Here is a 22084-nt window from a genome sequence, read left to right as displayed (position 1 = left end):
GGGACGTCTGTCAGGGATGCTGTTGGGTACAGGGTGGAGGGAAAGAGAGGCCTGGCTGAGTGGGGTGCCTCTAACCGAATGTCTCTGGTCCCCAGGCTGTTCTCTAAATGCACCAGGGGGTCTGCCCAAGACTGGCTAAGCGGCACACCTAGAAACCATCAGGTGCTGCCCAGGAGCCCAGTCCAGAGGCAGCTAATTGTAGGGGTGGGCACAGGGGGACAGCAGTCCTGTTCTCGGCCGGGGCTCCAGGCTAATGGGGTCACTGCCCCAGAAGTCAGAGCAGGATGACAGGACCCAGCAGCCCAGGGCAGGGAGGGACTGGCCCAGGGTCACACAGTATCCCAGCAGGGCAAGGATGAAAGCGAGGGTGGCCTCCCCCTCCTCTGCCCATTCCACGGGCCCAAGGTTGACCCCTGTCCCTGGGGCATGCCTGTGGCCCACAGGTCCCACTGCCGACCACTGGCCAAGTCTCCTGAGAACCCAGCTTGACCCAGACACTCGGACTGTGCTCTTGGGTGGAGCCCAGATGAGTGTCGTCTTCCTCCAGCCTGGCTGTAAACGGCAGCTCTGGGGCAGGCGCCTGGACACAGGCATCCCTGGGGGCTGGGGAAGGGGGTCTCACCCGGTTTTGAGTGACTAAAAGGCTTAGGGAGGTGGCCCCTGGATGGCCAAAGGCTTCCCAGGGAAAGCTGGGGCACCTGGGGACTGTGCCCCGGGTGTTAGCCTGGAACATCCCTCATGGCTGTCCCAGAGTCCCCCACCTTTGGGTGTGTCATAGACGAATGGGATAGAGGAGTTGGTGCCGGCCGAGCTGCTGGCCCGTGGGGTGGGGTGGGTGGTGTTGGACCTGAGATGCGGGTGTCCAGGCTGAGCGGGGTCCTCTCAGCCCCACTAGGGCCCAGCTGAGGGCTCTCAGCAGCTTGTTCTAGATCTTCCCACCACGAACCAGGACCTAAATATAGACATGGTCACTAACCAAGTAGCCAGTATTGGGGCTCTGTGGGCAACTAGGGGGTGAGCTCCCATCTTCTGACCCTCGGCAGACCTCATCTGTCCAAGATAGGGATGGAGCAGGCCAGGGTCAGGGCTGGGTCTGGGGAGGCCGCTGCGGCCCCTTCGCCACCGGCGGCTGGTCAGGGGGCCCTGAGGGACTCGGAAGCTGGGATGGAGCCACCAAACTGGTTTATTGTACCTCGGGCCCCTGCTGAGGAGCCGGGTGTGTGGGGGGGTTCCTGCCCCTAGCGAGGCTCCACACAGAGCTGGAAGGGGGCTGGAACCTTCAGGAAGGTGAAGACCCCGTGGTCACTGGGCTGGGGCTGCCCTGCAGGCACTGAAAAGCTGAAGCGCTGCAGGAGGCAGGTGAAGAAGAGGAAGAGCTCCATGCGGGCCAGGGGCTCCCCGAGGCAGACGCGGCGGCCTGCGGGTGGGGAAGGGGCGCCCAGTAAGCCCGGCGCCGGGGCCCCAGCCTCCAAGACTCCCTCGGGAGGGGTCGGCGAGCCGGGCACCCGCGCACCTGCAGAGAAGGGCATGAAGGCCTCCTGCTTGACGAAGTGGCCCTGGGCGTCCAGGAAGTGCTCCGGGTAGAAGCGGAAGGGCTTCTTCCAGACCTTCTCGTCCTTTAGCACTGACGACAGGTTGGTGATGAGTGTCGTCCCCTGGCAGGAGATGCCTGGCGTGGGTGGGGTCTGGGCCACGGGATGCCCGGGCCCCTGCCACCAAACATGCATGGGCACACACTCCGCCTGGCGCACTCCTGGACCCTTTGAATAACCCCTCGGCCCCAGAAGCTTCTCGGCACCCTCTCTGTCCCCATGGCAGGGCTAAGGGACTCCCCACCCACGGGTGCCCACACGGCCACCCGTCCCTGTGCACAGGCTCCTCCAGCACGCTGTGGCACATTTCAGCCTGTCTTCCCCAGCGGCCTGGCAGCTCTGAAGGGACAAGGGGTGGGGCTGGCCCAGCCCCTGCTCTCCTCCGCGTCCCCCCAGCTGCCCCCCACCCCCAGCATCAGGCTGTGACCACGGCAGAGGGAGGCCTGCAGACCTACCTTGGGGATGAGGAAGCCCTGCACTTCAGTGTCTCGGGACGTCATGTGGGGCACACCCAGTGGGACGATGTCCCCAAAACGCTGTACCTCATGGATCACGGCCACGGTGAAGGGCATACGGGTCTGGTCTCCCATCTCTGGTAGCTGCTCTCGCCCTATCACCTCATCTATCTCCTGCTGGACACGTCCTGGACACACAAGCATCCCCACAGTGGTCAGAACCCAGGGGTCTGGACTCTGACGTCTGACGCCTATGGAGGCAGCTCTTACCTCTGAACCACGTCCCAGCCTCCACTCGGAGCTTCTGGGGGCCAAACCAAGCTCAAGGGACCCCGGGCTGTCCATCCTCTCCCTCCCCCATCCCATCCCATCCCACCCCCAGGCTGGGCTCACGCTGCACGTCCGGGTGCAGGATCATGAGCAGGAGGGCCCAGGTCAGCGTGATTGAGGTGGACACCATCCCAGCGATGAACAGGTCAGAGGTCACCATGCACAGGTTCTCCTCATTGAAGCTGCTCTTGGGGTTCCCTTTGGCCTAGGCCATGTGAGAGGGTGAGCTCTGGGGCAGAGGGAGAGAGCCCCCAGATGGCCTCCCACCCTGCACCCACTGGGTGATACACGGCCCCACCTTCGTGGGCCTTGGTTCTTGGGGCCCTCATCCCGCAACTATTGTCCCGGACACCTCACTTTTTCTATCTCATCCACGAAGGCGTCGACCAGGTGTCGGGGTGGCTGGGTGGGGTCCCGGGTCTTCCTGTGCTCCTGGATCATTTCATTTGTCAGGGTTATGATGGCCTTCTGCGCTGAGAAGACCTTGCTGGCCAGTCCCGGGATGTGCAGGAGCACGGGGATGGAGTTCAGGGCCTGCGGGGCGCAGATGGGGCCCTGCCTGTGCTCAGGGGCTCCCCGCGACCAGTCTGGTCCCCGCCGCCTCCAGGGTGTCCCCCCCCACCCCCCGTTGACCCGGTTCCGCCCTAAGTCCGCCTCGATCCTCTTTCCTGGCCCCGGGGACCCCTGAAGGATCAATCTCGCCTCTAGATCTCGGGGGCTCTGGCGGCTTCCGATGGAGGCGCGGGTGCCCCACCGCCCCGCCCGCGACCCCCCAGCCCGCGCACGCGCTCCTCCCCGGGGCTCCCCGCCGCGCACCTCACGCAGGAAGCCGGAGTCCTCCTTCAGCGCCTGCTGGGTGAGCTCCAGCAGCTGGAGCAGCCGCGGGTCGTCGTACTCGAAGCGGCGCCCGTAGGTGAGCGACGAGATCACGTTGCTCACCGCCTTATTCAGCAGCGCGGCGGGGCCGAAGGGGCGGCCTGCGGGCGCAGCGGGCGGGTCCGCGCTCGCCTCCGCCCCCCGCCCCCCCCGCCCCCCCGCGCGCATCCCCGCGCCCCGGGACCTGCGCCGCGCCGCTCACCCGCCTGCTCGGCGAAGGCCGCGCAGAGGCAACGGGCCTCCTCGGTCACCCACTGCTCCAGGGACTTCCTGCCCAGGCCGAAGTTGCGCAGGGTGGACAGCGAGAAGCGCCGCTGCTCGCGCCACGCGCGCCCGTAGCGCGCCAGGAACAACCCTGGGGGCGGGCGAGGGGCGGACCGTGGGCGGGGCTGCGCGCGGGGCGGGGCGGGGCCGTGGGCGCTCCCCCCCCCCCCCCCCCGCTCCCCACCGCCACTAAATCGCGCCCACTCTGACACCCTTCCCGCCGGGGACAGGTCTCTGCCCGCGTTGCTCGCCGGCGCTTCTCGGCCGGCAGGTGCTGGCCCCACGCCGCCCGCCTCGACCCCTTCGCAGTCCGGGAGAGTCCTGGCGCCCCCGGCTCGCCCCACCGACTGGGTCCTCATTCCCGCCCGCCCCGACGGCCTCTCCCGCTCCCAAGGGCCCTGGGCCCGCCCTCATCCTGCCGCCACCCACCCGGCACCTGGCACCCACTCCTTCCTCCACCTGCCGCCCCTCCGAGGTTGCTGCCTCTTCCCTGCCGTGCGCGCCACCATCCTGCCCCGCGTGGCCCCGCGGGCTTGTCGCTGCTGGTCCATCCCCGCCAGGCCCCGGGCTGCGCCCCTCCCCCGCTTGCCTTGGGATTCTGGCCCGAAACCCAGGTGGTCATAGATCGGCATAGGTGGGCGGTCGGCAGTGTCCTCGCTGCGGTGCACCAGGGCCTCGCGCACGGCCTCCAGGCCGTTGAGCACGACCACCGGCGTCCAGGCCAGCTCCAGGCTGAACACGTTTCCGAAGCGGCCCTGCAGCTGCAGGCCACGGGTGGAGGGCGGGGGTCAAGTCCGGTCCCCACCAGGCTGCAGGCCCCCAGTCTCGGGATGCTAGCCTTGGGGCACCTCTGGGGCCAGCAGCACTCTGGTGCAAGGGCCAGATCTGGCCCCGTGACCCTGGGGTCACACACTCTACGGAGGAGGGGCTGCCGCTGGATCAGAACTCTTCTTAGCTCTGACTTTGCAAAGGTCACCAAAATTGTCAGTGGGCCATGTTAGGATCCCATTCTACAGGTGAAGAAACTGAGGCTCAAGAACCCACAGCCGCTAGAGTTGTACCTGTCATTGTACCTATGTTAGCCCCGGTTTCCTGACTGAGATGGGGTTCCCCCGTCCAGAATCCCTTCCCCTATTCTCACAACTCACGACTTTTCCTCCTGAAGGAACCAGAAGGGACCCAGGTCACGTAATTTAAGGGCTGTCCAACTAGCTCTCAAATCCACCGCCAAGGCCACACTCCACTCCAGGCCTTGGTTCTCTCTGACCATTGATTGGAAAATCCAATCGGTCCTACAGGCCCTGGACATCTTCTTCCCATCTCCTTGTGCAGCCTGAAGCTCCACCCGCCACCTGCTGTCTGCTGCTAGGGGGTCCCCAGGTCTCTGCTGCCCCCCACCTTCCTTACCTGGCTGAAGTAGCAGATTGGTTCCTGGAAGTCCATCTGCAGCAGGTTGCCCACCATGGGCACTGGCGTGGGGCCTGGCGGGTAGCGTGTGGCCCAGCGCCTGCGCCGGTGCATCAGGTCTACCAGGAGCAGGAAGATGGCCACGGCTACGGCCAGGGGCCCCAGCGTGTCCCCGGTCAGCAGCCCCATAGCTGTCTCAGTGCCCGCTGGGCTCGTGGGGCACGCCGGTGTCCCTCAGCACACCAGGGACCTGGGACCGGCCAGCCAGGGTGCTCTCCCCGCACTGTCCACTCAACTGGCCTGGCCTCACTCTAAAGGGAGCTGAGACTGGCCTTTGCCCTGAGTCAATATGTCAGGGCGACAGTGCTGCCAGAGGGTGCAGGGAGGGGTCAGGTGCAGGGGAGTTCAGGTCAGGGGTGACCACAGGAGTCCTGTGCCCGCTGCACTCTCTGGGTGTTTACCCACAGTAGTGGGGTCAGGGGTGGGGAGAGGCTCACCTTCAGCCCGACGTTGCAGCTCTGCGACAGGCCCCGGGGAGAATCCCGGGATCCCTGGACTTGATCCTGCCACCACCCGTCATGTTAGGCTCACGCCCCACAACGTGGTCACAGCCTTGTCTCCAGGGACGCGTTCTCGCCTTCTCACGTTACCTGCCTCCTCCTGTGTGGTTTTACCTCCAAGTTTGTTACTAGCACTTGCCCAGTGCCGTGGGGACGTCACAGCATCAGAGGGACTGTGGGGGGGGGGGTGACGTTCTCAGCATTGTCTCACTTCACACGAGTTCACACACACGGAACCACGCAACCACAAAGCGCTCACACATTCACCGACACGACCCACAGGACTGACACACGATCACGGGCACGCACGTACACACCCACACTCTGGGAGCCAGCGCCAAGGTCCCTGGTCCCCAGGGGCTGCCTGGAGGCTGCCTGCGGTGGTGGCGAGCGGCCTCCTTGGGGCTGGCACGGCCCGGTGAGTGTGTGTTGGGGGGCGGGGGGGGGCAGCGGGGCTGTTTTCAGGGCTCTCTGGGCACCCAGATGGGCCAGTTCAATGCCCCGGAGCTCCTTTCCCAGATTTGCTCCCAACTGGTCCTCGGACCTCCTGGTGTCACCCGTGATGCCCCCCTTCGTGCCTGCCCACTTGCCCGACTCGGGGACCCGCGGCTGGGCTGCTGCCCACTCAGGTGGAGGGTGGCCTGGAGAGGACACGTGCCCCAGGCCTCTGCGGGGTGCGCCTGCCTCCTCCTCCTCCTGCCCTTGAATGTCAGCTGTTCAGACCCATTCTGGAAGACGAGGGGACGAGGGGCGACGAAGCGGGACACAATTTCTTTACACCCTCGCAGGCGTGCCCCGAGGAGCACAGGGACAGGCTTCTCAGGCTGCCCCCCCCCACCCCCAGGCCAGCCCCTCTCCCTCCGCCAGTGCCCCTGGCCCAGCGCCATCCCTTCCACCCGACTCTGCGGTCCTTGCAGGGAAGATGCGAGCCTCTGTGCCCCCCGCACCAGTGCCCGCGGCCCCACACCCTTCCTCCTGCTCAGCCCTGCTGCCCCTCCAAGTCCGGGGGTGACCTCGCCCTGCCAGGCCCCACTCCTTCCTCAACAACCAAAGGGGTGGGAGTTGAAGCTGAAGCGCTAAATGAGTGAGGCCTGGGAACTCTGAGGCCAGAACTCGCTCCAATGAGGTAGAACCCAGAGGGTGGGGAGGAGGCCTTCCCTGGGGGTCAGGCCCTGCACCCACCGCAGGGGTGCAGCCCACTCTCATCCTGGAAGCAGCTGGAGTATTCCCCCTCCCCCCCCCCGCTGATGCAGGGCCCAGAGGAGGCATCCCCTCCCCCAGCCCTGAATCTCCCCCTTCTCCCTCCCCCACAGTAAGGGGACAAGGTAAGGGGACCAGGATCTTCCCGGTGCCTCCTCATACTCCAGATTCAGAGGTGGCAACTGGGGGTGTGGCCACGGGCTTTCACCAGTTTGCAGCCGCGGGTCTGTGGGAGCGGCTCCCCTAGGGCTGCCCAGCGCCCCACTCTCCCAGCAGAAGGCCCACCTTCAGGCCCGGCCGGGCCTTGCCTGCACCTTGCCTCGGCCATGCACCTGGTGGCCTTGGGCTCTTCCTGCCAGCGCTGGAGATGCCACATGCTAGGCGCTGGGCTAAGGACCGCCACACAGTGGGAAGAGCACGGGGACCCTGCTCCGGGTGCTCAGGACCCAGGGGAGGCGTGGGAAGGGGGGACAGGGCCCCAGGCTGGAGCAGGACCCGCTGCACTCCAAGGTGACCTGGCAGCAGGACCAAAGCGCCACTGCAGGCTCGTGCGCGGCAAGTGCCTGGCAGCGGGGTGGTTCTGGGGGCTGCCGGCCGGTGGTGCTGGCACCAAGGGTGGGAGGCCCCGTGTCCTGTCGCCTGCTGGCCTTGGACAAATGGCCCTTATCTGCCGGTGGTTTTGGTTGCCTTCCCCAGTCACCCCCATGGGGTTAGGGAGGGCAGTGCCTCCCCGGGGCCCAGGATGCGGCAGCCATTGGGCAAACAAGCCGTCACGAGGCCTGTGGATTTTTGCCATCATTGTGCAATTGCAGCTTCAAGGTCCCCGACGTGCCGCGATGGGTCTCAGGTCGTGCCAGGAGGTCGAAGTCCCAGGGCAGCACTAGGGTCCATTACAAAATCTGTGCTGTTTGGATGTAAACGTCTCTAAGGGCCAGCGCGTAAATTACTGGGGTTCATTAGAGACACACCGGGCTGACCCCCGCCGGGTGGTGCGGCTGCTCCAGTGAAGCAAGAGCTAGCGCTCCTGGGAGCCCCTCGTGTCACTGGGGTCTGCCTGCGCAGGGCAGGGTCCTGTCGGGGAGGGACGCAGCAACACGGCTGCCCTGCACCCGCCGACCCCCACCCCACCCTGTCCCCCACAAGCAGGTAGAGGGCCTGGGCACCCCTGAGGGCGCAGGAACATCGCTCTCATCCTGCCCCTCCCCCTCCCGGAGGCACAGCAGCCCGTGGAGGAAGCCCCCCAATTCCCCCTCCTTCCCGGGGGCAGAAAGGAAGTGGACCCTGCATCGGGCCTAGACCTCTCCCTGCACACGGCCCAACCCGGGGAGGATCCAGGGGAGGCGCTGGGGCTTCCTGCCCGGTGGCCAGGGCCAGGCCAGGGTGGGCGCGGCGGTGGGGGCAGCGTAGAGGCAGGGCCCGCCTCCCGGGGGTGATTTCAGGGTACAGGGCTCAGGCTCGGCAGACAAATGGTTCTGCAGACCCGTCGCGCAACAGTGTGAATGTACTTAACACCTCCTGAGCTGCACACTCACTGGTTCAGATGGTAAATTTCACGTCTTTAACTACAATTAAAAATCACATATATAAAAATCACCACTGCGTACCTATTAGCATGGCCAAAATCCAGACACTGCCACCATCAAATCCTGGTGAGGATGTGGGGCCACGGGTCACACTGCTGGTGGGGACGCACAAGTCAGCTCCGTGACTCCTGTCAAAACGCAACCTTCTTACGTGACACTGACCCAGAGGCGTTGAGAACCGATGTCCACACAAAAATCTGCACACAGATAATTGTAGCAGCTTTATTCACAATCGCCAAAACTTGGAAGCAACCAAGATGTCTCTGGGGAGGTGAGCAAACGGTAGGACATCCGGACAATTCTTCGGTACTAAAAAGAAACGAGCCACCAAGCCACCAAGACATGGGGGACCCTTAAATATCATTGAGTGAAGGAGGCCCCTGACAAGGCCACGCACTGGATTCCAGCCATGCGACGATCAGGAGGCGGGAGGGCAGGCCGAGTGCTGAGGAGCTCTGGGCCAGCGGGGCGACTGTGTGACACTGGAACGGGGGGTGCGCGCCACTAGTCCGAACCCACAGAACGTGTAACACCAAGGATGATCCCTAATGCTGACTATGGGTGTCAGTGCAGTAGGATCGCAGGGCGGGGCGGGGGGGGGCGGTAACTAGGGGTGGGTGGCCGTGGCGGGAAAATTACCGAGAGCTTAAGAGCTGTGGGAGCTGAAATGCAGTGGAGGCAGGAGACGGGGGTGTGTGGCCACGGCCGCCAATGGTCATTTCGGAATCAAGGATCATCAGCAAGTCAGAAGGGGACAGAAGAAGGAAAGCAGGATGACAAGGAATCATTTGCTGTCAGGAAAATATTTTCCTCAAGATACATATTTTTCAAGTTTTGTGGTTTAGCCCCTGACACCTGAAATCTATCAATTTCACTTGAACTGTGTTAATGCCAAGTCAAGAGCAGACGGAAAGCCACACAGCTCAAAAAGCCGGCATTGCTATGCAGGTCCCGTGGCCCGCGCAGCACACCCACCCACGCCTCCACCCTGGTGAGGGAGATGAGAAATGGGCCGCGCTGCTTGATGGAGCCATTAAAACAGAATTAATCTGCCATTTCTGCAGCCCCAAATTGATGAGCACACAAGAACTCATTTATAATTGCTTATTTCGACTTCACAACATTCCTTCCAGTATTTCTGTTCGCTAGAAAAGTCCATTAACATTGCATTATTTTTTTATAACCTTTAAAATTAATGTTGATTGGAAATATGTCCTCATACCAACTTAAGTAAATCTGACCGTCCCCACACCCTGGCTGAGTTCCACCCACCCGGGTGGAGCCGCGCAGAGGGGCCCTGGGTTCGCTTCTCTTCAGGCCCTGCAGCTGCGAGGACCGCCGGGTGCAGGTGCGGGTGCGGGGGGTTGGGGGGCTGCTCTGCAGGGGGGGAAAGCCACCTTCGGGGGCTGCGGTGGGAGGATGAAGAGACGCGCATTTGCTTTATATTAAACAAAAAAAAGGAAACAAGGTTAAAATGAAGTTTATTATTTTTTGATTTTTTTTGTTTTTTAAATAAAACTGTTTGTGAAACAGCTATTTTATCCCCACGGCAGAGTGACCCCTGAAAGATGCACTAACCCCTTCTTAAGGCCTTAACAAGAATTTTTTTTTGTACTTTTTTCTTCTTTTTTTAAAACTCAGATATTTAAAAATTATACAATTTACAAAACAAAACAAAACAATACAACATAAAGAATCATGTAGCGTGGGGCTGCTCACCAGACAGGCCCCCTTTCCTTTATAAAAATGAAAGCAAAAAAAAAAAAAAGGGTTAACTGGGTATTCCTGGTCAGTGTAACCCACACTGGTCACGCTCGGCAGACACAGTCCCTCCCCTGTGTCGACTCCTACAGCTTAGACTTCCTGTCCTGACCTTCTGTCCTGGGGGCAGGGCTCGGTGGCCAGGAGCGCGCCAGACGTGGGCCACCCCCGACCCTGCCTGCCGCGCGTACTTAGTGGGGCGCTCGAGGTTCTCACCGGCCACAGTGATCCAGGACATAGCTGTGACCTTGGGACATCTGCCAATTTCACCCCCCAAAAAGATAAAAATTTTAAAAATAATAAATAAATAGTGTTTCTGGAAATGAAAAAAATTTATTTTTTGTGTTTAAACATCATTCCCCCACTCTTGAAAACACGGACCATCCCCACATCACCCTCCCCCCCCAGCCCCCAAACCTTCCCACTTTGAGACAAATTAATGACAAAGGATGGTTCTGGTGTGGTTTGTCTGCTTTCAGCCCTGGGTCTGCAGCTCTCTGAACCGGTGTGAGGCAGGCTAAGGATCAAAGCCACACCCCGTCCTTTATGAGACCAGCTTGTTCAATTTCACACTTAAATTTCACTGTTATTGGAACAAATTTGGAGTTCTTTAACTAGAGAATTTTAAAATAGAATCAAAAGGGATAGCGCACCTTTCATTTAAACAAAGTCTTTCCAGACTAAAAATAGATTTATATATATATATTTTTATCCCACCCTTTCACCCCCCTTCCCATCAGCCCACCCCTCCCCCCTCCCCCCACATTGTCACTATGGAGATTGTGTCCATGGAAACAGCCATTCCAACTTCTTGGGTCTTTCTTTCCTGTGGTGTCACGGTTTGGGTGTGATGTAAGGACTTAGGGAGGAGGTGCTGGCGGGGCGGGGTGGGCGGGGCGGGGCCGCACAGCAGGACGGTTCCTTCCATCGTGAGTGTCCACCACCTCTCATCTCCACAGTCTCACCTGGAAGACAGAAGCGACACTGGGTGCTGGGAACCTCCGCACAGCCCCAGAGCCAACAGCCCCCGGTCTGGGGGTCCGGCAGCCGCAGAACCCCCTGCAAGTGTGCTATTAGGTGGGAGACCCCCAAGACCTGTGGTGGAGCCGCTGTGTGGCCCCGACTGGGAGCACGGTGGAGGGCAGCAGGGACACGGCCACCTGCACTGCCAACGGCCCCGGTGCACGGAAGCAGCGGAGACCAGGAAAGAGCTCCCAGCCATCCTGGTGGGGTGGCCCCAGAGTTGGGCAGCTCTCGAGGTGATCCCTGCTCAGGACCCACCACCAGGGGCCTGCCGGGGGGCTCAGCACTTTGGGGAGCACGGGGCGGTCCTCACAGAAGTGGCTGAGCACCCAGGCAATTTGTGGAAGCCCCGGCTCACAACCCCACCACATCCGCTTGTCAAGAGTGCATCCTTCACACTCAACAAAGAACACTCTTTGGCGAGCTCGGGCGGCAGGGCCAGGGCCCTCCTCTGAGGCTCCCCCGGAGTCCCCTGCACTGGCTCCTCTTCCAGCCCAGGCTCCGGGTCAGAAAGACGATCCTGACGACCCACGTGGGGCAGTGGGGTTGACCGAGGGCCTCCTCAGAGAACTTCATGGGTCTCTCCGTGCGCAGAGTCTCAGAGGACACAGCAGTTTCCAAGGATCAGTGCAGAACAATCAGAGCAGAAAGAAGCCAGCAGTGGCGGCGGCTTCCCATCAGAGCACCCCTTCTTCTCAGGGCCCTCTGGTGCCCTCCTCCAACAAATAACTGTCAGGAAAACCCAGGCGGCACCACCGTTTTCTGTTCTCACACAACTTACTAACAGGCAAAATGGTTCAGAAGGCCGGTCTCTGTGCAGGAGCTAAGCAGCTTCTATTTGAAGCACCCGTATATACACACAACTGCCCTCGCCAAAAAGAGATGGATTCCTGCTTGGCAGAAAACACGACTACCCAGGACAGAGCTCCCCTGCTCGGGTGAGGCCAACCCCAGGAGGCGGCTGCCATTCCCAGGGTGTCCATAGTGACAGAGTGGCTTCCCTAGGTGTGAAGGTGGCTCTGTGCCCCCGAGGTCGCCCTGGCCCTCCTGGCCCATGCTCCGGTCTCCCTGAGCTAAAGGCTGCTGGCCAGGAATGGGGAGAACCAAAGGCCCTCTGTAAACGAGGTAAGGGGGGAGCTAATGGGATGCCTCAAGTAACGAGAGGGGCAAAATCTTGTTGGGGGTGCAGACACCGTATGAACAGAGGACGGACGTCCAGGCACCCCATAAGGCCGTGTTTGTGGAGAGAGGGACAGGGTAGGGCTTGCTCCTCCCACACTGCTTGGCACAGTGCTGGGCCTGCACCCCTAGCCTGCTAACTGCTCGGAGGAGCAGGCCCCCAACCTCACAATGAAGCACGTTTGGCACCCTGGTCGACCTGGCTGGGGCCACGGGAACGCCTGCTGCTCTGGGCTGCTACGGCCGTAACAGCGGCCCTGGTGCGGGCTCCGTCCTGCAGCCTTCCTAACAGGACCTTTCCCCAGAGTCTGGTGTCAGACCCTTGAATGTTAGAGGACCCTGACCTCTCAAGAGTCACTTTTCAAGGGCACGGGAAGAAAATTCATGTGCCAGGCACTATGCTAGGAGTTTCCCAGAAGTCCTCTCATGATGACACCAAAGCCTGACCCCCATCTCAGGGAGGACAAAGCTGAGGTTGAGGGACCCAGAGCCCCGGGGCAGCTGGGGGTTGGGACTGGGGCTCCCAGCCAGCAAAGTCCTCTGCCTGGGCCCCCAGCATTCTGCCCTCGAGCCCCAGGCCCAGCGTGGTCTCCTCTGACTGTATGGGGCACGTCTCACCAGGGCAGGGAGCCAGGCACCCACACAGTGCGTTGCGAGTGGGCAGCCGGGGGGGGGGGGGGTCTCTAACTCTCTTTAAAAGGCATGTCGAGAGGCAGCCCGGGTGGCTCAGCGGTTTAGCGCCACCTTCGGCCCAGGGCGTGATCCTGGAGGCCCGGGATCGAGTCCCGCATCAGGCTCCCTGCATGGAGCTTGCTTCTTCCTCTGCCTGTGTCTCTGCCTCTCTCTCTCTCTATCTCATGAATAAATATATAAAATCTTAAAAAAAAAAAAAAAGCATCTTGAAGTCTGGCTGCCAGTGAGCAGGGTTTCACCTGGGGCCACGGCCTTCCAGGACTCCCTCTCTGTTACACTCCCACCTTCCCTCCCCTTCAGTGTCCCCTCTGTGGCCTGAACCCGGCGCAGCAAGAATCCACTACCTCTGCCAGCCCGGCCTGGCCAGCTCCCCTGAGGCCTGGGGCTGCGCGGTGGGGCCCGCATCAGTACTGATCGAGGCACAGGCAGGGTGGCGAGTGCTTCCTTCCATTGGGCACACGCCCTCCACGAGCAGACCCTGCCAGCCCCGCTGTGTACACGCTCTGGGCCAGGGCCAGACATGGGTCCTGTCTTCCCTCACGAGTGCACACCGGCTAATGGAGAGGCACATGAGCAAATGAGCGATTCCAAATCGGCAGAGGAAGGCTGCGGCATGGGAAGGAGGCATTTAGATACGGATGCAGGAGGGAAGGCCTATGAGGCAGGGACACTGAAGCCGAGACCCAGAGAGCAGGAGGGGCCTGTCACAGAGATGGGGGGCAGAGCCCCCAGGTCCGGGGAACAACAGGTGCCGAAGCACACAGAAAGGAAGTCTGGCCCCTGAGGAGCCGCTGGACACTTCCACAGGGCCTAGTGGCGGCGTGGCTGGGAGTCCGCACAGGAAAAGGCGGACAGCCCCAGGCCTGCCACCCCGCTTCTTCATGCTCAGAAAGGGGAAAGGCAGCCTGCTGGATGCACGGCTGCCCAAGGACCTTCCTCTCTGGCACTGCCGGCCTGCTGAGGGACAACTGTGGCACCTCATACGCTGGGGGGAAGCCGCAAGGGGTTAAATTTCCTGTCTCCTTCAGCCTTGACCCCCCAGCTCCTGTGGTGCACGGCAGGCCAGCAGCAGGCCTCGAGAGCCAGCGCCCCAGGACTGGCACAAGCCTTACCCCATGCCAGGCTGTGCGGACACCTAGAAGACATTTCTTAACTGAATTCTCACAAGGTTGGCCATGGCTATTTCTCTTCACAGAGAAAATTAAAGCAGAAACATGAAGTGGCCTGCCCCTGCTCACGCAGCACTTTCTGTGAGAAAGCGGAGCACCAAGAAGCAGGTGCACTTGTGACCCTTCCCTGCCCTGTCAGGGTACCCAGTGACAGCAGCTCTCTGTCCCTAGAATGGACCCTGAGACGAAACGTTCTCTGTCCCCGATCACTCCGTCCCCGTACAGTCTGCAAAGGCCACTGCCCTCAGCATGACAGCTAAAGTGAGAAAGCAGGACAAGGGTCCTGTTTTGTGGGGACAGCATATGAACAAAGTCATCTCAGGTGGACACGACTGGATGCAGTATGTCCATCCTTTCCCTCCAAGAAGTGAACGGTCTACAGTCTAACCTCAATAGACTGGAAACGACCGCACACCGATGGGTCAGCCACTTCACCACTCAGCGAGTCAGCGTCTTCTGTACACACGGGAACCATACGCTGACACTGAGGTCTGAATGATGAAGCTGACTGCTCTGCGTGGGAGCCGAGGGCGGTCAGCTGGAGGTGCCCAAGGCTGGGTGGAGAGGAAGGAAATGACAAAATTAAAATTTCCAACCAGAGATCTGCCCACCAGGCCCACGGCTCAGACCTTTTTTTTCAAACACAGGCTGGAATTCCAGGACAAAGACAAAAGGCACCCAACAACACATGATTCTTTTCCTAATCAGGTCAACCAGGGCACTGCCAGGAATGTTCCTTGTGGCCCCTACAGCATGCAGCTCTACCCACTGGCCAGGCACAGCCCAGGCATGGAACAGAGGCCAAGAGAAACACTCTGGAAAACCATCCAGACTTCGGTCTTGTCCTGAGGGCTGCTCAAGGGGGCGGGGGAGGGGGGAGCACAGGAGGCAGTGGGCCCCGGTGAGTTTCAGAACGCCAGTGGCTGTTGCTGGTACCAGTTGGCTCATTTGGTTTCTGTGACCTGAACACTTGTTCTTCCATCACTGACCCCTCTCCTTGGAAGAGGAAGAGAGAAAAGGCACAAGTGCAAAAGCCTCACTTGACAGTTCTGCTGAGAGCGCACCACAGGCCTCTACAGCCCTAGGGCCCCACACTCAGAACAGGGGGGCTTCTCTGGAATTCAGGACCAGGACCCATGTAAGAAACCGAGGACTTCTCAAAGGAGGAAAACTGCCTCTGTCTGAGATGAATTCTATTTTTTCCTTAAATTAGTTAGGTATTCCAGAGAAAGGTGGAAAAACTGCCAGTTGTCACAGGCGGAGGGAACGTGCCACAGACTAGTGCACCTGCGTGTGGCTCTCAGGTGCCTGGAGTAAACACAGAAGCCCTTCAGCTGAAGAGAAATAATCTCTTAATGAACATTTCTGAGACAACTGTTCCCTCTCCCCATCCTGTAGGAGCAAGTGCTTCAAGTGAGGTTTTGGCTTTTCTTTCTTTCCTGTCTAGTTTCCTCAGCCCTTGCGACTCCACAAAGGGGGCAGGGGGTGAGAGAGCGGGGCGTAGCGGAGGCCCACTGCCTCTGGGGACATCAGTCTGCTAATCCCGTTGCCACAATTGCTGCTGCCGCCGCCCTGACCACAAGCTCATATACACTCACCAAAAGCACAACTCAATCTCTTGAGATTTTTAAGAGTAAATTTAAATTGGATGCTAAAGTCCCCTAAATCTTCCCCCCCTTTGTACTTCTGTGCAGAGGAGTCCTTCACAGGACTGGGGGGGGGGAGATTTCAAAGACCAAAACTGGGGAGTTTTCTATTTTTCAAAGGAAAAGCCACTGTAAGAGGTACAGACAGGGAGCAAATGAACAAGGACCGCCTCCCCGGCTAGAAGCCCTCTGGAGATGGGACGGAGGGTGGGTGGCTGCCATGGTCTGTCCTGGGAGTCTTTGGGGGCGCCACACACAGGGCCTGGCTTCAGTTCAGTCACCATGAACTCCAACAGGCAATGGGATGGCCCTAAAACCTCAAGTACCTCTCCACGGACATTCTGGGGAGCTAAGTGACAGAGACACGTCCGATCCACCTGGTGTCGGCAGTCCACGTGATTAAAGGCTGGTGGTGCCGCCTGGCCTGGGGCGAGCAGGAGGGCAGAGGCCGTGATACCCACCGGGACTCTGGCAGGGGTGCCGGCCCCGACTCACCTGTGCTTGCTGTACTTTCCATTCCCACGAGCACACTGCCCCCCTCACCCCCGCTCCGACTGCTCTGTGCTGAGGCTGCCTTTCGCTGTCTTGTTCTGCAAGGGGGGGAGGGGGAATGGGAGGGGAGGCTGACGCCGGCAAAGCCAAGGAGATAGACAGGAGGGACAGAAGAACAGTGCAGGGGTCAGGGAGGGCAGAGGCGAGGAGAGGAACGGCACATGGAAAAGGAAAGAAAAAGAGAGTCAGTATTGAATGACAAACAGGAGATATTCAGACAGGGCTTTCTGAGGCAAAATAGGACCATTAAAAAAGAGAAGTTTAAAAAATAAAAACATGTAAATTAACTAAAAGAGAATACTGTAAGATCCTGTGGTCCATCTCTGAAAATAATTTCCAAAGAAAAGCATAAGCAAGCATCTCTCCAAAGTGCTGTGAGGGCAGACCTGTCGGGAGGCCGAGCGGAGCCGGGAGCCCGGAGCCCGTAAGCGCGGTGACCACCAGGTGTCAGTGTGACCCCAGCCAGAGCAGCGTGGCTGCCGAGGGGACTCCAGGTGGCGCCAGACCAGCCGGGTGGCGCGTCCTCTCTGGGGCTTTTTCCGGCCGCGTGCCAGCTCAGCCAGCTCAGGAACAGACCATCACCCCTCACCTTCCACCCTGTTCTAAACCCAAAAGACCACTTTTGAATTCTTTGGGACATGAGGCAGCGGCCCACCCATTGCAGCCCCTGGTCGCTTTCGCTAAGGTAAAGCCCCGAGGAGACTGAGCTTCCCCCCAAAGCCCTGGGGTCAATTCTTACTTCTTTTAGTCTGGGAAAATACCTCTGTTTATGTACCAAGGCCTACAACCAATCTTCCCTGGTGCCAACCTGCGAGCTGGGGTTTCATTAAACTAAAATGGAAATCAGTAGTTTTATTGAGTTTGATCTTTGAATTGCTCTTAACAAACACTTTCCGCTCCCCGTTTCTCCTGGCCTCCTACAGCACATGGGGGGGCACAGGTCTCCCTCTAGCACCTCTCCCCTGTCCAGGGCCAGGAGCAGGCGGCAGCCCGAGGGCCAGGGTCCTCCAATGTCTGGTCTGTAGATGGCAAGAAACACCCCCTTCCCTCCCCCCGGCCCTACTGGGGGCACACCCTCTGACTCACCTTGTGCTTGGGGCACCTCACCGAGAAGTTCTCCTCATGTAGCAAACAATCTACAAGACAGAAAGGGACAGTCAGACGGAGCTGGTGGGTGGCACAGCCTAAGGTGGGTGGGGACTGACAGCATCAGACATGGAGATAAGAGGTCCCCACACGGTGATTTCTGAACCATCAGAGACATCCCCAAATAAACTATGGTACTGCAACATGACGGAGTATCAGTCAATTAAAATTTTAATGTTTCAAAACAGTTAATGTTATGAGGAAACTGATGACACAAAATGGCTTGAAAACCAGGATATGTAAACATTGAAGTACAATCTTACTTAATTGTATCAAAATGTATTATATGCATTAAAACCAAGACAAAGGAAACTTACCAAAATCTAACATCAGTTCTCTTTGGATAGCAAGACTAGAGGTGATTTTATTTTTATTTTTCATGTATTTCCACAATTATATTAATAATCATAAACAATCTCCAATAAACGTTGTTTTTAAAATCCCTGATTCTAGGCTAAGCCCATTCCACAGGCCCAAGCCTAAGCTTCCTTGAGCCAACAACACCACAAATCCGGTGGCACCTCTCCCCTCTGTCGAGAGCCCTGCTATCACCTTTGCGTACCACCCATGAGGACACGGGAGAAGTTCCCGGTACGAACCGCATAATCCACACTAAATGCTTCAGGGGAAAGTGAAATCCCACGAGGGGTTTACTAATCCTTGGAGGAAAATGATTCATTCCAACTTTTCACGTGGTGACAGCATCTTCCCTGACAGCAAGGACACGCGCCCGCTTCCAGGTGAGCGTGGCTCTGTGGCGCAAGGGTAGTGCATGGAGCAGGGTGAGGCAATCTAATTAATGAATTCGCTGCACACTACAGCTCCCGGAGAGCGACAGCCAGGCCACCGTGCAGGATGCAGGGGCAGAATGTTAATAAGTATCGAGCACACGTTCTCAGAGAAGCGGCCGTGGTACTTAGCCCTGTTAAGTGTATGATTTAACTCAGGTTTAAATCCTGCTCCAGATGAACAGCCTGTGTACCACAGATTTCAAATGAAATAGTAATAAGCAAGGGAACACAAATGAAAACTTGTGAGGTCCTCTGTATCTTAAATAGGCAAAGAGCCTTTCATAATTGGGCTGGCCCATCCCACCGGTGCCTCCCTCTGGAGCCCTTGAGTCCCCAGGGGGCAGCCTCTCCGTCCCGGGGCGAGCCTCAGGGCACAGGAGCTCAGCAAGTCCGGCTCACCTCTGAGCCCTCCCCCTGCAAGCAAATAGCATGGCAGTAAATGAAATGTGTTAATTTAAAACCCACAAGTACATGGCGTGACCAAGGCTCCTGCTGCTCCAATCTGCCAGAGAGCTTATGAACAGCAGGAGACAGACAGCTGGAACTCAAGGGAGGCACTTTCTCCTTACCTGGGCTTTGGCAGCACTGCTTGCTGGCAGTCTCTAGTTTGGGCCAGAGAAACAGCATAGCCCCTGTGGGACTCGGCCACCTTTGTGCCACAGGGGTTTAGAGAAATGAGGAAGGGGACCGTATGAGCTGGAAAAGGTGCCATCAGAAAGGGAGTGGCGGCTCAGCTGCCCTCCCAGCCATGGAGAGTCACCAGCTGTGACAGACCATTAGTAAAGCATGTCTGAAGTTAGGAAACATGTTCCCTCCCTCTAAGTTAAAAAGCAGAAAAGAAATAAGACAATGTAAGTACACATTGAAGGCAACTGGAGCTAATGTCAGGTACTTCTGGGAATGGAAGCCTCCTAAACAAATCTGCCAGTGACCATGTCCACCTTTGGTGATGCCTCCCATGCAGCAAGGGGCAGATAAATGCTCTCATTTGTCCTCGTAATAGCCATAGGCCATCAGGAGCTACAATTCACGCTCTTGGCAGGGACAAGAATGGCGGCCAGAGAGCTCAGCTACACGCAAGGGTATGGGGAGCCTCTTCTTGGCTGCCTTGATTCAGCCCCTGCTGCGCGGGGAGTGGGGGGTGGTGAGAGGCACGGTAGGGCCCCTCCTGAGGTCTCTCAACAGGCGCCTGCCCGACACGGCCAGCCAGCCTCTCAAATTGTTCTCCTTAAGCCCCTGGCAATATCCCACACTGGCCAGAGGGCCTGGTCAGCACTTCCACACAGTGAAGTCAAAGTAAATGGCGTGCTGGATCATCACACACACACTGGGAAAGACTCACAAGGTTGTCTAGTCAACAAGATGGCTTCCAGACACAAATACCAATGCTCCATTTCTCTCTACACTGAATTTAAATGCAGAGTGGACTTCATTGAGCTCCTCATAACAAGCTCCTTGAAGCTACTTGCAACCACGTACAGCCATAGCTACCTTTGTGGCAGGCGGTAAGCTCGAGGAGGGAGAAAAGGAGATGGGAGGGTGGAGGTCCCTCAGATCTGCCGGAGCCCAGATGTGCCACTGTCTCCAGCTCATCTGCAATCTCCCTCAGAGCTACAGTTAGTACTTAGATTGGCCCAATCGGGCTGGGACTCTGGGACCTGCCAGTCTCACCCACCTTGCCGAGGGGCTCCTGAATCCTGAGAACTATCAGGGCAAGGCAAGCCCCGGCACTGGTTCTGGGGCGCCGACTGTGGCCTCTCTGGGGAAGGGCCAGACACCAGTCCCTTCACAACCATCAGGAGCCTAACCCACTGCATCATGATCAGAGCTCACGGTGAAAGCAGTTGCTTTTTTTTTTTTTTTTAAAGATTTTATTTATTTACTTATTCATGAGAGACAGAGAGGCAGAGGCGCAGGCAGAGGGAGAAGCAGGCTCCCTGTAGGAAGCCTGACGTGGGACTCGATCCCAGGTCTGCAGGGTCACATCCTGGGCTGAAGGCGGCGCTAAACCGCTGCCGGAGAGCAGCTTCTAAAGGCTTGCTGCATGGGTAGCTGCAAAGAGGGAGTCCCAGCTGGGCCTCATCCTGAGGATAAGAGGAAAACCCCCTCCAGGCTGGATTCTTTTTTTTTTTTTTAAAGATTTTATTTATTTATTCATAGAAACACAGAGAGAGAACGAGAGGCAGAGACACAGGCAGAGGGAGAAGCAGGCTCCATGCAGGGAGCCGGACGTGGGACTCGATCCAGGGTCTCCAGGATAACGCCCTGGGCTGCAGGCGGCGCTAAACCGCTGTGCCACGGGGGCTGCCCCAGGCTGGATTCTTTATGCACCGTAAGTTACTAATGCGCTGCTGCAGCTCTTTTTTCCTTTGGTCGTAATTGTTGTGGCTCATTGCATTAATATACTACTTTTTTTAAACCAGTGCTCACATTCTTATTACTATATTTCCTGGAGCCACAGCCTACATCGGTGACATTAACAGCAGCACAGGACTGATAACCATGTTGTCACAAATGCAGGAACAGCAACAGGTTGGGGGGATGCTGCAGAAGCCACATACTCTCAGGAAAAAAAGATTCTGTTTCCATTGAGATGTCCCCAGCAATCAAAGTTCTCCCTAAGATGAACAGCTCTGTAAGTTTGGGTGGTTAACAGCAAAGCAAAGATGAAAGTGTTAATCTGTTCCTTACTCCATGCAGACATTAGGGCCTCTCAAACTCAGGGACTTATTTTTATTATAATTAGGAAGCCAATCAATGAACGCCTTTCCTGGACACACAGATCCATCATGTATAGAACAGAATTCCCGAGAAGACACTGTGGGATAAATACAAGCATCATCCCCAGGAGCAGCAAAGCAAAGATGAAAGTGTTAATCTGTTCCTTACTCCATGCAGACATTAGGGCCTCTCAAACTCAGGGACTTATTTTTATTATAATTAGGAAGCCAATCAATGAACGCCTTTCCTGGACACACAGATCCATCATGTATAGAACAGAATTCCCGAGAAGACACTGTGGGATAAATACAAGCATCATCCCCAGGAGCAGTACAGGCTTCTGGGTCACTGTGACTCAGGTCATCAAAAAGATCGATAAATGTCCAAGCAGATCACAGTCATCTTGTGATGCTGCTTCCTTGGTCCCAGATCTCCACACCGAACAGCAGAGCATACAGTAGCTGGGGCTGGAAACTCAAGGAGCCAAGGCCCCCCCCCTGGGCCGACGCCAACCCAGACAGCCTCTCTCTCACTGGTACTTGGCCACAACATCTTTTTTTTTTTGAAGATTTTATTTACCTATTCATGAGAGACACAGAGAGGCAGAGACACAGGCAGAGGGAGAAGCAGGCTCCCTTTGGGGAGCTCAGTGTGGGACTCGTTCACTGGACCCGGGACCATGCCCTGAGCCAAAGGCAGACATTCAACCACTGAGCCACCCAGGTGTCCCTGGCCACAACTTCTGCCAAATACTCGTTACCAACTTACCTAAGCAGGCTACACAAGACAGACTCAAACAGAGAGTGACCAATATCATTTTCTTACTAATCCTCAGCTTGTAAAGAATTCCCTGCTTCTCTGCAGGGTGGCTGATTGAGGAAGCCTCCTCGGGAGAAGAAGAGCCCTGTGCATCTCCTAGAGAACACCAACCTTACTGCCTGAGCTTGACCAAAGTGGGGCTAAGCCTGTGCTTTCCAGCTGTTAGCCACATATGAACACATAAATTTAAGTTTATTTACTTATTTTAAAAAGATTTTATTTATTTATTCATAGACACACACACACACACACACACAGAGAGAGAGAGAGAGAGAGAGAGAGAGAGAGGCAGAGACACAGGCAGAGGGAAAAGCAGG

The 22084-nt window shown here is 57.8% G+C and overlaps 2 protein-coding genes across 6 annotated transcripts in view; both read right to left on the bottom strand.

The window, feature by feature from the left end:
• Nucleotides 1-808: 808 nt before the first annotated feature.
• Nucleotides 809-5226, bottom strand: LOC129511717 (cytochrome P450 2D15). Of its 2 annotated transcripts, XM_055328653.1 has the most exons (10): nucleotides 4925-5226; nucleotides 4107-4278; nucleotides 3456-3608; nucleotides 3194-3354; nucleotides 2735-2911; nucleotides 2441-2582; nucleotides 2048-2235; nucleotides 1514-1655; nucleotides 1193-1417; nucleotides 809-952 (listed from the first exon to the last, which is right to left on the bottom strand). In XM_055328653.1, exons 1-9 carry the CDS (start codon nucleotides 5111-5113, stop codon nucleotides 1239-1241), a joined length of 1503 nt encoding a protein of 500 aa, XP_055184628.1. In that variant the 5' UTR covers nucleotides 5114-5226; the 3' UTR covers nucleotides 809-952; nucleotides 1193-1238. The 2 variants fall into 2 exon arrangements, with proteins under 2 accessions (XP_055184628.1, XP_055184627.1); XM_055328652.1 differs by lacking the exon at nucleotides 809-952 and having other exon boundaries at nucleotides 1166-1417.
• Nucleotides 5227-9731: 4505 nt separating this feature from the next.
• Nucleotides 9732-22084, bottom strand: part of TCF20 (transcription factor 20) — a 109937-nt gene continuing 97584 nt past the window's right edge. For 3 of the 4 annotated variants that reach the window (XM_055328288.1, XM_055328289.1, XM_055328291.1), the window contains exons 4-6: nucleotides 17377-17426; nucleotides 16234-16361; nucleotides 9732-10993 (exon numbers count right to left, since the gene is read on the bottom strand). In XM_055328288.1, coding sequence (XP_055184263.1) covers nucleotides 16278-16361; nucleotides 17377-17426 — 134 coding nt within the window. In that variant the 3' untranslated portion in view covers nucleotides 9732-10993; nucleotides 16234-16277. The remainder of the gene's footprint in view (nucleotides 10994-16233; nucleotides 16362-17376; nucleotides 17427-22084) is intronic. The other variant, XM_055328287.1, reaches the window with a different exon arrangement.

The sequence above is a fragment of the Nyctereutes procyonoides genome, unplaced genomic scaffold (genome assembly GCF_905146905.1).
Source record: "Nyctereutes procyonoides isolate TBG_1078 unplaced genomic scaffold, NYPRO_anot_genome, whole genome shotgun sequence".
Taxonomy (NCBI): domain Eukaryota; kingdom Metazoa; phylum Chordata; class Mammalia; order Carnivora; family Canidae; genus Nyctereutes; species Nyctereutes procyonoides.
Note: the sequence above shows the minus strand (reverse complement) of the source record. Positions and strands in the feature narration are given on the sequence as shown.

Coding starts and splice junctions, on each gene's coding strand:
- LOC129511717 (XM_055328653.1), bottom strand. CDS start 5,113: ATGGGGCTGCTGACCGGGGACACGCTGGGGCCCCTGGCCGTAGCCGTG. Junction 4,279..4,924: donor CAATCTGCTACTTCAGCCAG/GTAAGGAAGGTG, acceptor CGTGGCCTGCAG/CTGCAGGGCCGCTTCGGAAA. Junction 2,236..2,440: donor CCTGCACCCGGACGTGCAGC/GTGAGCCCAGCC, acceptor TTGTGTGTCCAG/GACGTGTCCAGCAGGAGATA.